The sequence below is a fragment of the Larus michahellis genome, chromosome 6, assembly GCF_964199755.1.
Source record: "Larus michahellis chromosome 6, bLarMic1.1, whole genome shotgun sequence".
Classification (NCBI taxonomy): Eukaryota; Metazoa; Chordata; class Aves; order Charadriiformes; family Laridae; genus Larus; species Larus michahellis.
The window spans coordinates 55,106,335-55,120,260 of NC_133901.1; the positions used below are offsets into that span (position 1 = coordinate 55,106,335).

General features: G+C 37.9%; 1 protein-coding gene across 2 annotated transcripts in view; it reads right to left on the reverse strand.

Moving 5' to 3' along the window:
* The window catches only part of PLCE1 (phospholipase C epsilon 1), a 164,860-nt gene that overhangs the window by 13,750 nt on the left and 137,184 nt on the right, over positions 1-13,926 (reverse strand). Inside the window, exons 13-24 of one of the 2 annotated variants that reach the window (XM_074590282.1) lie at positions 13,757-13,879; positions 13,535-13,671; positions 12,365-12,603; positions 11,409-11,470; positions 11,123-11,288; positions 9,312-9,419; positions 8,759-8,875; positions 8,518-8,676; positions 7,381-7,504; positions 4,581-4,622; positions 3,698-3,822; positions 2,850-2,967 (exon numbers count right to left, since the gene is read on the reverse strand). In XM_074590282.1, the coding sequence (XP_074446383.1) occupies positions 2,850-2,967; positions 3,698-3,822; positions 4,581-4,622; positions 7,381-7,504; positions 8,518-8,676; positions 8,759-8,875; positions 9,312-9,419; positions 11,123-11,288; positions 11,409-11,470; positions 12,365-12,603; positions 13,535-13,671; positions 13,757-13,879 (1,520 nt within the window). The remainder of the gene's footprint in view (positions 1-2,849; positions 2,968-3,697; positions 3,823-4,580; positions 4,623-7,380; positions 7,505-8,517; positions 8,677-8,758; positions 8,876-9,311; positions 9,420-11,122; positions 11,289-11,408; positions 11,471-12,364; positions 12,604-13,534; positions 13,672-13,756; positions 13,880-13,926) is intronic. The other variant, XM_074590283.1, reaches the window with a different exon arrangement.

Sequence of the window (13,926 nt, forward strand, 5' to 3'; positions counted from 1 at the left end):
AAGCAAGATCCAGGTTTCAAAACCCTGTTGTGGAGACAGTCACTGAGGAAACAGCCTAACCTCATAAATCACCAGAGAGTGCAATGCAGAACACCAGGGTTAACTGAACCCAGTGTGGTGGCCATAGAGTAAGCTACAGCTGGCAGCCTTCTTTCAGTCTTTCCCATGGCCGTGCTTGGCATGTGGCACGCCTCCTCCCAGAGACAAGCTCCATTTTTCACGCCAATTCAAACTTGACTCCAAAATACAGCATCACCTATTCAAAGAATCATAAATTCATAAAATAATGGAGGTTGGCAAGGATCTGGAAGTCATCTGGCCCAACTCTCTGGTCAAAGCAGGACCAGCTTAGATCCCACCGTACTGCATGTAGATCCTATCATACTACCTTAATGACAAAGTAAATGTTTTGCATTTCTCTACAGCTCCTATGCTATATCCTTTGAGTTACAGAATTTAGTGCCTGTCTCTCATGTTAGATATAACCACGCTGCTTTACTGCTTTCAGATTTTTAATCCAGAGGATGGCGAATTTACCCGTCCTTCTTATTCTAACCATGCTCAAGTAACAGGTTAAACTGTAATTGTCACCTTCTCAGCATGCATTTCAGACAGCCAGTTAGTCTGCGGGTTTGCAGACCTTGAATAAGAATTTATGGTACTTTTGTATGTAGGATGCCCTTTTTTATGTTCACTTTTATTTCTTGAAAAGTGATACCATAGGGGCAGATAGCCTGATACAATGGAGATGGAGACTGAATTTCATGCCAGTTAGCTCAGGTGACTCCCTGCTCGTTGCACTTGATTGTGCAGGTCCTGTTTTCATGTACTCAATTTTCTCTGCTCATTATGTCAGGATTTCTGCACCAAGGCAACGAGCCATGTGCCAGTGGGTTATAGCAGTACCGTGCTCAAGTACGCTTCACTGCCCTTGTCTTGAGTAACCCAGAGAACAGACCTTCACCCTCTTAGACAATGGTATGATGATATCCAACAGGCTGAAACTGAAGTTAAACGAGGACTAAAAGGGTCAAAAACCACTAAAGCAACAAGAGCTGTGGTGGATTCCTTGTTACCAGAGATTTTCTAAACAAGAAATGTTATTTTCTCCACATGATAAACTCTGTTTTGACCAGGGAGACTTAGGGAAGTCTGTGTTACTCAGTAGGCTAGGATAAATGAACATAATGGTCCTTGTCCTTTTTTAAAGTCACAAATCAGTGACTAACATTCAGAGACATAGGCAATTGTAAACACAGAATAGAAATATACCAAGACAGGAAAAATAAAATATTTACAGCATTGATCAGCCACTGACATGAATACTGCCTCCGTATTTCCAAAACTCTTGCATTTTTCTGAGTTGGTTAGTAACCCAGTCAATAGAGCTACATAGTCATGGGTCTACCAGCTTGTTCTCATTATTAATGGACAAAACTGGGGTATGGCAGTGCACAATGTCTGTGCCCTCCAGCTGAGCAGAGGAATCCCATCAGTAGCATGGTGGCCATGGAAGTCTGTGCGTCTTGCAGACAAGGCAGTATTTGTCTCAAAGGAGACAAAGTTTGTTGGAAAACCAATTTCTACAGCTTCATGTGTTCATCTGTGAAAGGAACGCATTTTCTTAATTGTTCTATTCACGTTCTCTTTAAAGCAAGAGGAAGAAATCCGATAAGGAAAGCAAGTATTTCTTTTATAACTGAAATTACATTAAAAAACTGAAACATTTTAAAGTTTTCTTAGAACACCAGAACTTCTTTGTATGTCAAAATGCTTGGAACAACTTAAGCTATGTGTGTTTAATCTTGAATATCATTCTTTAAAAGAAAATATTTTATTTAAAAGATATCTCATTGCAGATTTCATTAAAAAGAGTACCAGATTTGAATTTTTAGAAGTTATTATTTTTACAAGTGACACCTACAATTCTTAAAGTTATAGAAGATTATAAAAGAATGTCTCTCCATTTTTCAATATGTTTATCTTGCCTATCTGACACTATTTTATGTTTGGTTAGCTTCTCTAATCTGATTATAGTTCTATTTGTATAAGATCATGATTTGGCACAATTGCTAACTTTTCCACAGAGAACCATTCCATTAAAAAGCAGATTTTTCATTCAAAACATTAAACACATCAATAAACAATAAATTCTCAATTTAAAAGTATTTATGTACACAGTATGAGCCAAAACATACTCAACCTCATGTTTCAGTACTGAACGAGTAACTAACAGTGATCTCCAGGTCAGTTGCTCCCTCTCCCTTTCCTCTGCAAACATTATTCTTCCTACTGTACAAAAGACGACCCTCCTATTTCCTTAACCCCCTCCATAAAGAGTGTGTGTGAGCGTGCAATCAGCTGTCCCCATCCACCCCATGAAACGGTCCCCAGATGGCTCTCCTCCTATTCGCTTAGGAAGGAACAGAAGATGCAGCTGTAGGCAAAGGTGAAACACACTAAAGACGTCACTTAAAGAAATGTGACAAGCTCTTCCTGCAAGGTTTTGAGAATATTTTCCTTCCTCATTCAGTAGGTCCTTACATGGAAACTTGGAGCTCTTAAGATAAAGGTTTCTGTTGTCTGTCATTTGGCAACGGAGCGGTTGTGAAGACTGGCAAATCTCACCTTTGTAAACATTTTAATATGACAAACAATATGTCTTCACATAATTTATGAATACTACTTCTCAGCCAGGAGCTATTATTATGTAGACTACCAAATCATCAAGAAAAAAGCTCCTCGACTACTTCAATTTAAAAACACTTGTACTAACTAATTCAAAACATAAACGTAATGTCTCCAAGAATTAGACAGCTTCAAGCAAGAAAACAGGGCAGTGTACTTACCAGGGAACTTTACAGCTTGACAGTAAATGACAAGATCTGATAGCTCTGGGGCTATCTGTCTGCTTTCCTTCTTATTTTGTGGAAGATAGAATTCTTCACCCAGTTCCATGTCATAAACCTAAGTGACAATTCCAAGAACATACAATAATAAAATTATGCAATGTGAAAGCACTATTGTGTATCTTACTTATGTCCTTAAAATCCTTTTATCTCCTTCTTCCTATATGGTTTGCTGCCTGCACCTAACATATCTCCGTGTGCAGGCCTATGCATCAATACCTGTTACTGATACTGCAGTAGTGTGCAAAGGCCTCAATCGCAGTAAAGTTCTACAAATATTTAGACAAAAATTTAGACAAAAATCTGTGTTCAGGAGTTACAATTTCCTAAACAGCAATGCACCGGTTCAGTTGTCAGATGATTTAATAAAAGGTAGTGTGGCTATCTGATATCATCGTGCGGTATTTTAAACTTATTTAGATACACAGAGATGCTGAGGATTCAGATGAAATCTTCAGTTCCATCGATGTTAATGGAAATTAGACATCTAAATAAACGTCTGGATCTAGCTCCAATGAAGTCTTCCATTGAGAGTAACGACAGTTAAAATGTTCAGCCAAACAGTCTGTATATACAATAACCTCTGAGGACTTTTCTTGGACAGTATGTTGAGCGTTGTTCTATTTAATCTATTTTCTCTGGTGCGCTTCCACGCTTTCTACTATTTGTCTTCATTAAATCGCATTTGCTATCTGATGTCTCAGTTACCTAAACTGCTCAAATCCTTTTGAAGCTGGTTATGTATCAAAGTGTGGCTGAGAAGAAAGGGGGGGAAAAAGCAGAACTACCTTTCCTTTATTATTGTAGGTAGCACAATCAGCCTTCTTTATTCGTTTGGCAGTCTCTTCATTATATTCAAACTGCAGTTTATCACTTGATAATTTATTCTCAGGTCGGTCTTCAAGAATGTTATCTAAAAATTAATGGGATTTTAATAAACATAAAGCCAAACAGTTTCAACTGAAAATTTAATTTGAATTAACAATATTTGTGGACAATGCTGTGAATCTTATCTGAATAACCAGATGCCAAAATAATGCATTTACTGGTGAAAGCATTCTCTTTTAGCAGTAACTTTCTACTTTAAAAATTTAATGCTCAGCTTTGGTTAATATGTTGCACTTCTTTTAAAGCCCATCCTTTTGTGCTCAGAAGGTGCTTAAAACAAAATCATCTAATGAATTAGGCTTGCCATCTGAAAACAACTGATATTCCTGAACAACAAAGAATTGCTCAAGTCCAAACACAATTAACCACATCAAACACGTACACGTCTTTGTACAGCAAGTTTTGGCTTTCCTCTCCTTACATTCACCATGAGCAAATATTTTTTATGTCTACAGAAATTCCTCTTCTAAGCTACATATTTATCTGAGAATAATGCACCTACTAATTTGGTCTTTCTGGAACAAAATATTGGAACTGTCACAAAAGGAATGGTTTTATTTCATTCCTGATATTCCTGATGCTTTGACCATATTCTTTTTATGCATAACCAGTGTCACACATGCAGCTTTAACAATTCCTCACCAGTTAACAATGCCATCTAAAAATATCTGACTGCATTTTTGATATGAAGTAGAAACCATATATTCACACTGTCACATTGAACAGGCTGGAGATGCAGTGCCGATTTCATGCAGTTAAAATGCTCAACCAAATGGCCTTTACCTTCCTGGCTGTTAGGAGCAGGAGAAGCATTAAGGACATCAGCTACAGGGAGACGGAGTCACAGAGGGAATAAGAGTAAAGGAAATTAAGAATTACAGCCAGAGAAATGAAAATTAAGTGTCAGTTGTAAAACTATTAGCCTTACGCAAACCAAATATATCAGTAAGGAAAATAAAACTGAAAATCTTTTAGAAAGTTTACAGACCATTATTTAGATTAGTTTTGCCAAAATATTAACATAATTAAAGATTCCAAAGAATAATCATTGTAATAAAGCAGTAAACCATGCCACAGATTCCTTCATATATTGGAAGGTGTAAATGTTTCTTGCTAGTTTCAGATTTCTCAAACCTTCTCTTAACTAGAACATTGCCCAAACATCACTTAGGGCAGTCAGCTAGCAATTTTTTCCTGGCAAGTCTGGTAACAAAGATCTAAGTTTTTCACAGCAACTCACATCTACGCCATCCCACACAACGAGTGTTCTCAAGTAGCCAGTTAGGCCAACTTCCTAGTAAAATGAAACTGAGGGCAGCATTGGCACCAAACTCATAACTTTTCACATTAGCATAAATAATACTGCTATCCCACAAGCAGTGTCAGGTCCTGAACTGCATTCATTAATTTTGTGACTGTTTTTTAAACCATTAAACACAGAAAGAAGTAATGTAAATAAGAGACCAACTGGAAAGAAGCCCTGTGCTGCAGGGCATGTTTGAGCCTTACATCTTCTCTGAACGCGGTACCTAGAACTTAAACAGGTACCCATTACACTTAGAGGTTCAATCAGTGAAGTACTTCACTGCATACCTAGAACATGCCCAACTGTGTCAGACCAATGGTCCGTCTAGCTCGGCATTCTCTTTTTGACAGTGGCAACAGGAGATGCTGTTTAAAGAGAGCATTCACTCATCGTCCACTTCCCTAGGACCACCCCAACATCCACAATTGTTGAATATTAGGGATATCGGACCGTACATTTCTACCCATAACATTTTCTTATAAATCTGTCCATGAATTTGCCCAATTCTTTTTTTCAATCTGCTGATACCGTTTTGCTCCGCCATTTCCAGTGGCAGCAAATTCCAGAAGTTTAATACTAGCTGCATAAAGAAATACTTTATTTTACCTGTTTTAGACTGATCTTCCACTTGTTTTACTAAGCACTTCCTAGATGTAATGAGTAACAGTTCTGTACTCCCCTTATCCACCACTTCATCGTTTAGTAAACCCTGCTTCAAATTCACCCCTCAGTCCTCTTCTCTACCAGCTAGAGAATTCCAGCCTTTTCAGACTTGTGCAAGGCCACTGTCACACTCCCTTTACTTTTTTGGTTGCCTTTCTCTCTAACTTCCTTAACCCCACCATATATTTCTGGAATTCTGGAGGCAAGAAGTAGGCACAGAACTCAAGTTGCGGCACATTAAGGTTTTATATAGAAGCAAAAACATGTTTTGTTTTCACTACTGTTCCTGATGATGCCCATCTTTTGTCTGTCACTGCACACTAACCTGAGGATTTTACAGAACTTTCAATAATTCCATGATCTCCCAAATTGATACTGCCATTGTTGAGCTCAGAATCATATAAGCAAGGTTTAAGTTTTTTCCCCTAAATGTATTACTTATGTTTATCTACACTGAAGCAAATCTGTAAATTTTTCGTCCCCTTGGCCAGTTCTGTGATCCATTTATGGACTTTAACAATGCTGCAGCATTTAACTACCCTTGGTGTCACTTGTACCACCACTGCTGTCTCAGTAGGTAAACACAGCGTGATCTACTTCGATATATTCTCTGAAAATTACTAATTAAAAGTAATGAATAACCCATTTAGATGCATCCAGCTTGTTCAATCCATGTATGGGCATTTTGACTAATATCCTTTGACAAAACTTGAGAGGATTAAATGTTTCTGACTCCAGCTGTTTGCTCTACCAGAATCTACCAGCCCTGCAGCAAGAGAAGCAAAAAAAGATGCATGACTTCAGCTCAGTCGCCTCGGTGCGGCACATTCTCTCCTTCATCTGTAGTTGAATCAAATTTGTCTGACTGAACCGGAGAGCTAAGGAAGCAGTGGAAGTTACTAACTGCAGTATTTTTCATCACCTCTGGCATGCCAATCATTATATCCAATCTATAAACTGGACCTAAAGATGGATGTATGCTAAGCTGCCAGCTCCCGAAGGTCTAGGATAGCTGAACCGTAGACAGCACATGAACTTACAAGGCAAGTCAGTCAGGCATGACTTGCCACTTTTTCACTGAGCAGCTTTAATAAAGCCATCTTCATTGATCAAGCCAGGTACTTAGGAGGTCTCTGGGATTAGACAGTAACCAAGGAGGACTTTGGAGAATCTGCACCTTAGGTCAATTTAACAACAATCATGCAGATGCAAGGGCTAAACCTGTTGTGAACTTTGAGATTTCAGGTGTCTAAACTTACAAAAGACAATACAGGCGGATGTAGATAGAGTACACTATGAACACAACCATTTTTGCGTAATATACATAATATAAAATATAGTTTATAAAGACTGCAAGGTAGCATACTCTGCACAGTTAAAACATCCAATGGTTGGAGTTAAAGTCAGACTCAAGTCTTCTACACCGTCAAATTATTTTCACAGTATTATAGACTACTGTACCAAAGCGCTGACAAGGACACTTACTACATTTTCCTCTCAACAAGGTAAGATCAACTCACCCACATCATTCCTGAACTAGAATATTTACATGCCTTATTGCTACAGTTCTAACAACAAGAACACTGTAATAAATAAATAAATAAATATTGTTACCATCAGAGAGAGATTCATAGTCATAGTCATATTCATCCTCTTCATCTTCTTCCTCTTCATTGGTAGGTGTGGGGTTGCTAGCACCATTGCTAGCCTGTGCTTGCATATGAGCCAGCTGGTGAGCCTACAGCAACAGAACCACTTATTACATGATTGTTAAGTATTTTTAAAAAGCAAAAGAGTTTTCATCACTGTTTGCATTTTATTTTATTTATATGGAAGCACTGGACATATATAGTGAGAAGGAGGATTTTTAAAATCAAACTAAAATATCATCCTTAAGGGTCTGAGTATAAAGAAAACTTGTATTGGTAGAAAAACACCCAGTAAGATATGAAACCTAATTAATTATGGGAAAATGGATGTTGCACATTATTCAGAGCAAGACTGCCTTTTTCCAGTCTGAGGTACGCTGTTTTGGAAACAGTTTAGAACTTTTTTAAAAGATGGAGAATGTCCATATACCAGTACAATCAGTGTGGTTTACTTATTCTTATAGAAGAACTCAATTCTAATTCAATTGTATTTACATTTTGGGTAAAAGCAATTAGTTTTCAAGGATTCAATTTAATCGCTGACTAACCATAGACATTGTTAAATTGAGGCTACCAGAGATGCAGCCCTAATTTTCAGAAACCAAAAGCATTCTCCTATAGGTAAAAATACTACTTGAACAGCAGAGTCCTCCTGAAAAGGGAGTAAGAGAGCATTTGCCTGTCTTGAATATGAAAAAAAAAACCAAAGCAAAATTCTACTAAAAATTACTACGTACTGTATATATACACACACACTCAACGTATATCACTATTTCTCAACAAACATGAATAGCAGATGTTACAGCCTCACAGTGAAACTTCATTTATGTTTATCACATAGGGCATGTAGGGCTGCTAATCATAATATTATGAAGTATTATAAAACTAAAATACACTAAAATTTTGTTATGCTGTATCTATACTTTACTATATGTCTTGTCTACTTATTTGAAAGCATTGCAATCTACTGGGACTCTTCCAAGCATGAGTATGCATTAGATTATTCTGCTATACGTACTGGAATGGCAAAAACTTCAAACACAAATGAATTATTTCTAACAAAAGTTAGGTCTCACTCCTTGCTATTAAGGAAGGATTTTACCTTCTGTTTCAATATATCCACTGGTGTTTGATGGGCTTTCAGCTTCTTGTTTTTAAGCAGGATTTTTCTTTTCAGTTGGCCAGGAGAAGGAAGCATGGGATCATCAGAAAAGTCACTCTCAAATAAAAACTTTGTTACCAGCTTATCTCCAAATACATTCTGAAATATCGAGAACATGTGATATATTATGGAAAATCCCAAGGCACGTGCTTAGAATAATTTACCACAATTTATGGCCTACCTTGAAAATTTCAGCCATCTTGCGTTGCTGAGGCAATGAACAGTGGTTTTCTATTGATATGATAATTGGCATGTCAGAGGTGACAAATGCATTGCGATCAATAGCTTCAACTACCTCCTGTGAGAAAGGAAGGTCATTGAAAGAACGTGATTATTTTGCAGCATTCAGTTAAGTTACTGTTAGTTGCAAGGGGAGAAAAGAAGGCATCTCTTTTCCCCTCTAAGAGGAAAGAATATACAATTTGCTTCCAAAACAAGCTCCTACAGATCAACCTAGCATCTTCTTACAACAGAACTGGTAAGAACTACTTATGCTAGTTATGTTGACAATAAAAAAAGACAGAAAATTACAGTACACATGCTACAAAAACTAATTTGAAAAGCATGTTTACAATTGAGGAGTTCATGTCTGACATAGTCCACAGTTCATATTCTATTAGGATTTAGCCCATTAAGATTGGTACTTTTCTAGTAGGTGAAGTTTTTCCTTCATCAGAGAAAAAGTTACTGATTTTCTTCTCATTTTTTGTTTCTATGTGCAATTACCAGCATACCTTAAAAGAGATCTTAGTAGTAAGAGTGTGCCCATGATAAATGATAGGCATCCCATCATCGCCATCCCAGCAGTCTAATTCTACGCTTCTGCAGCCTTGTAAAAGAACCTACAATGCAATTGAACAGTGTAAGCACGTAGAAGCCACAGTCTCATGCCGTCAAAGCAGAAGACCGACATTGCAGAGTTAAATGAAAGCCCTGTGATTCAGTGAAGGTGCTGGAAAGAGCACTCTCTGTGGAGTAAACAGCCCACAGAAGCTACAGTCCCCAGGTTGAGAAAGAGTGGGAAAATTAAGAATGCATTCATGTTCTTAGGAGAAATACCATAAAGCTTTGAAATTCATGGTATCTTACAGGACAGGTGGAAACTCTTTGCAGAAAGTGGTTCTGAGGGAGAGAAACATCTCTATGTTTCTACCTGCAAAAGCAGCTATAAAGTAACACGGCCATTTGTTCCAGGTTGCTACCACAGCGATGGTAATGTCTTATGAACAAATTCTGTGAGGATAGTTAGAATGGAAATGTGACAGGCCATCTAATTTAATGATATTAAGCTGATTTCCATCCATCCATCTTCTATGTATTCATTTATTTATTTTAGAAAACCTTACTTGCTAGAAAAACACTGAAAAAAGCAAAGAGGAAGGATGGAGGGAAAGATAAGCTAACCCATCTGTTGTCAGCCCAGCTTATTATTGCTATCAATATTTAGGACGCCTATCATCGAAAGACTTATCTGTACTACAATTAAATATTTTACTGAAAATGAAGATCTCAACAATCAAAACCATTTCCAGCAAAAACATTCATGAACAAAGAAAAAATTACTTCTCCTATTCAAAACCTGAATAATTAGATTTCAGGCAGTTGTGTCCGTAGCTGGCACACCATGACTTCCATGAGAGCCAGACACACTGAGCCAGAACAAAGTGCCCCTTCTCTTCTGGCGACAGCTACTTGAGGGACAGGAAGAAGGTTTTCTGCATCACGCGAATTTTGGAGCCAGTTGAGCTCTATCTCACTTCCCATCTATTACCAACACAACACTCACATCACTCTGTGCAGTGCTATTACAGGAACCTCCTTTGCAACTGCATTATTCAATGCAATCAGGTTATTTGGGCTTTCTTAACACAGCCTCACCCCGGTGTCTTATAACTCCAGGTGAAGCAGCGCACGGGACGCCATATGAACCCTTCTCAATGGTGAAGTCATTAACATTTAGAGTAATGAAAACACCACTGACAGGAAGTCTGATGCTTTCTCTAGCATTTGGTAAATACACAGACACACAAATATACATAAATATATATATACACACACAAACAAGCACAGAACCAAAAGCCCTAGGGAGAAATCCTTCTCTTCCTGTTCACCACCAATCAGGCAGAAAGTCTCAAAAACTGCAGAATATTCCTAGAAGTAATGTTTTTAGAAGTTATAGTTCCATTTGAAATTTGTCTTTGCAGTGCAATGTACAGTATTTGAGTAGTGTTTTTGACATCTGAATGAACCAAAATATTAGATCAGTCTTTCCTGTGGGAAAGTCTAATTTTAGTAGATTGGGTCAGACCGACTGGTGTCTAAATGCTATGAATCTCAAACTAAACCAACTTTTTTGCCTTAGAAAAGGCATTTGAGCACAACTGTGCTTACAGGCAGCTTTCCCACACATCATGTTTTCCAACGTTTTGCAAGCAGGGGTTTAGGACATTCAGATTTTCAAAGCAAAAAGGTCATGTTTCTGCGACTTGCCAGTTAAACAAACAAGTTCATGTTGAAAACTACGCAACGATCCAATCCTGCATACCTGGCTGTAGAGCTCTACTGAGGACTCCCCTTTAAGCTGATGGCCAGTAAGGTACGTATTGTGCGAAGATTCTATGTAGTAATATGACAGTGGAAAGTGCAAGTCCTCAGCATTCTCTTGTGACTCATCATTTTTGGAGGCAAAGTTGTCTTTATCCATCAAAAATCTAGAGGCAAGAAGATGTGAGGAAATTTTATGCTGCACTGAGTATTTTGTGACTGACATACAAGCATCAATACACTGGTGTCATCTTAATATATACATAAATTAACACATAAATAATTACCTTGCAAATCCTTCAAAAGATAGCAGCCCCTGCTGGCACATATTCACGCTGGGTTCAAATTTCTATAAAAGGAAGAAATTTAAGAGAGACATAAAACAATTCTCAGAAATACGGCTTTTTCATATTTTCATAGTGTAGTGTGCTCATTGAACTAACCAGCTAGTATGTTAACCATCTTTTTGTGGATAAAGTAATTAGGTGCCCGCAGTATGCTCGTGCTTGTTTTACAACTCACTAAACAAGCATACTGAACTCATAATTGTAAACCATAGAATCATTCCGGTTGGAAAGGATGTTGGGAGGTCATCTAATCCAACGTCCTGTTCAAAGCAGAGTCAGCACTCAAGCTCGAATTAAAAAGGATCTATAATCAAGCATCCTTCTCCTATCTATTGTACTTAAACACAACACAGCACCGTCTCAAATTAAAGAGACTTGTGGCATGCTAACTTGACGTTTCGTTAGAATTTCTGTCTTTTAAACTTTGCAATTTTATATTACACGCTGATAACTGAAATGTACAGGTTTTAGCATTTGTTAAATGCTAAGTGGGGGCTTAATTTTGGAGTATATTAATTATGCATATTTGGAGGAATGCAGAATTTTCTACTGTGGTCACAGTCAAGGAGAAAACAACACAGTCATGAATACTTTTCCCAAGTGGTGATATCCCTTTCCAGATAAAGCACACATAGACAATAAAACTTTATTTGCATGGTTTTTTTTTCTTTTTATGGACATACTTATGGACTTCTGCACAATTTTATATTCCAAAATTAAGACAGGTTATTAAGACGGGAATTAAGAATGAATTCAAGTAAACTGCAGTGACATCAGTGTGAAAGGAGATATCCACAGATATGCTATTCTGACTACAAGGCGGACAATGCTAATGGGGAAAACAGAAGTAACAAGAGTTCAAGTAAAAGGAATTGAAAGATGTTTCCATTACAGACCTGGATAATACTGAGGATTTCATCATAGGTGCAGTGTTCTCCTTGGCAATTCACTAGGAAGTCATTTAGCTGCTGGATTCCCACTCCAAATATTCCTAGAGATGTGCTTTCAACGCCAGTACCATTGGTTACGATACTGGCAGCAGCGATAGCATCAGATATTTGCCTCTGGTTGTCTGATAGCTGCTGCCTGCTCTTAATGAACAAACCAAGGTCTGAAACATTCCTAGTCAACAAATCTTAAAAGACAAAAAAAAGGAAATATAAATATGAGCTATAAAATAATATGTATTATTTATACTGTATAGAATATAATGTAATATATAAAACACATGAATATCTGACTGAATATTTTAGGACTGACAGTAAATTTGAACAAAACCATCTTGTTTCTGTTCACTAGTAGAAATAAGAGTATTAAGCATGTATGAAAACAGTGGGAGTGGACTGTAAGTGTTCAATTACTACAAACAAAATCCTGGAACCTTTAAAGTGGATTCACACCCTCTCACACACTGTCACCCAGGACCCTCCTGCTTCTCACCACCCTGTACAGCCTCAAGGCCTCGCCTTTGCTGTATACAACCCCATACCCTTCCTGTGTGACCACTGTTTCTCTTCTGCCAGTCCCATATGCCAATTGCACAGTACCATCCCCACATGCTTCCTGGCAGAAAGACTGTTTTCTTTAAATATGGACAAAGCTCCAGACTTAGATTACAGCAACTGGGGAATGTAAAGGGGGACAGAGGTTTCCTTACCCCTTGTCCCACATAAAGGAGATCTAGTAGGAAACCGGATAGGAAAAATACAACCAAATGAGACACAGGGCAGAGACTCCTCATTTCTCCTCACTGCCTTTGCTCAGTGTTTTAGCCCTTCCAGAGTTCCTGCAACCAGATACAGATCCCTGTGTTGGGCCCAGATGCTCAGCCACAAGTTTTATGCTTCTACTATACCAGTTACAAATATATTTGGCTAATGAAAAACAGGAGTACTTTTCCTCCCCTTCATTTCTGAACAAACCTGTCTTACATCCTGCTAACTAGGTATTAGTGGATGTATGGCAGCAATCCTCTACTTAAACTTATAGACTGAGATACTTTTTCTTAAGGCCAATAACTGAAGCTGTTCAGCAGTTTAACAGCTGTATTTTCCTCTTTAACAAACCTAAATCAGGCTGAAATCCACTGCTGTTTTCATCAATCTTCAAATTAGTGTAAAGTGGAGCAGGCTCTAAACCGGATCGATTGCAAGGCACAGCATAGACATCGAAAAGGTCTTTCAGATCCTTGCGGCTACGGACACTGAGAAAAGATTTGAAAAGTTCAAATTTTGCTCTTTTGTAAACTTGGATGAATGAGATCAGTACAGAATAAAAATATATTTTACCTGAAAGATTTGAAGAGCTCTACAAACTCCACAAAAGTCATGTTACTATCAGACACCATGAAGTTCTGAAACCCCTTCATTCCTCCTTTAACGCGACCATGCCAGCTACTGCTGCTCCATGTGCTAAATCAGAAAGAGACTGCTGTAGTTTGTTAAATTTCTACTTATTG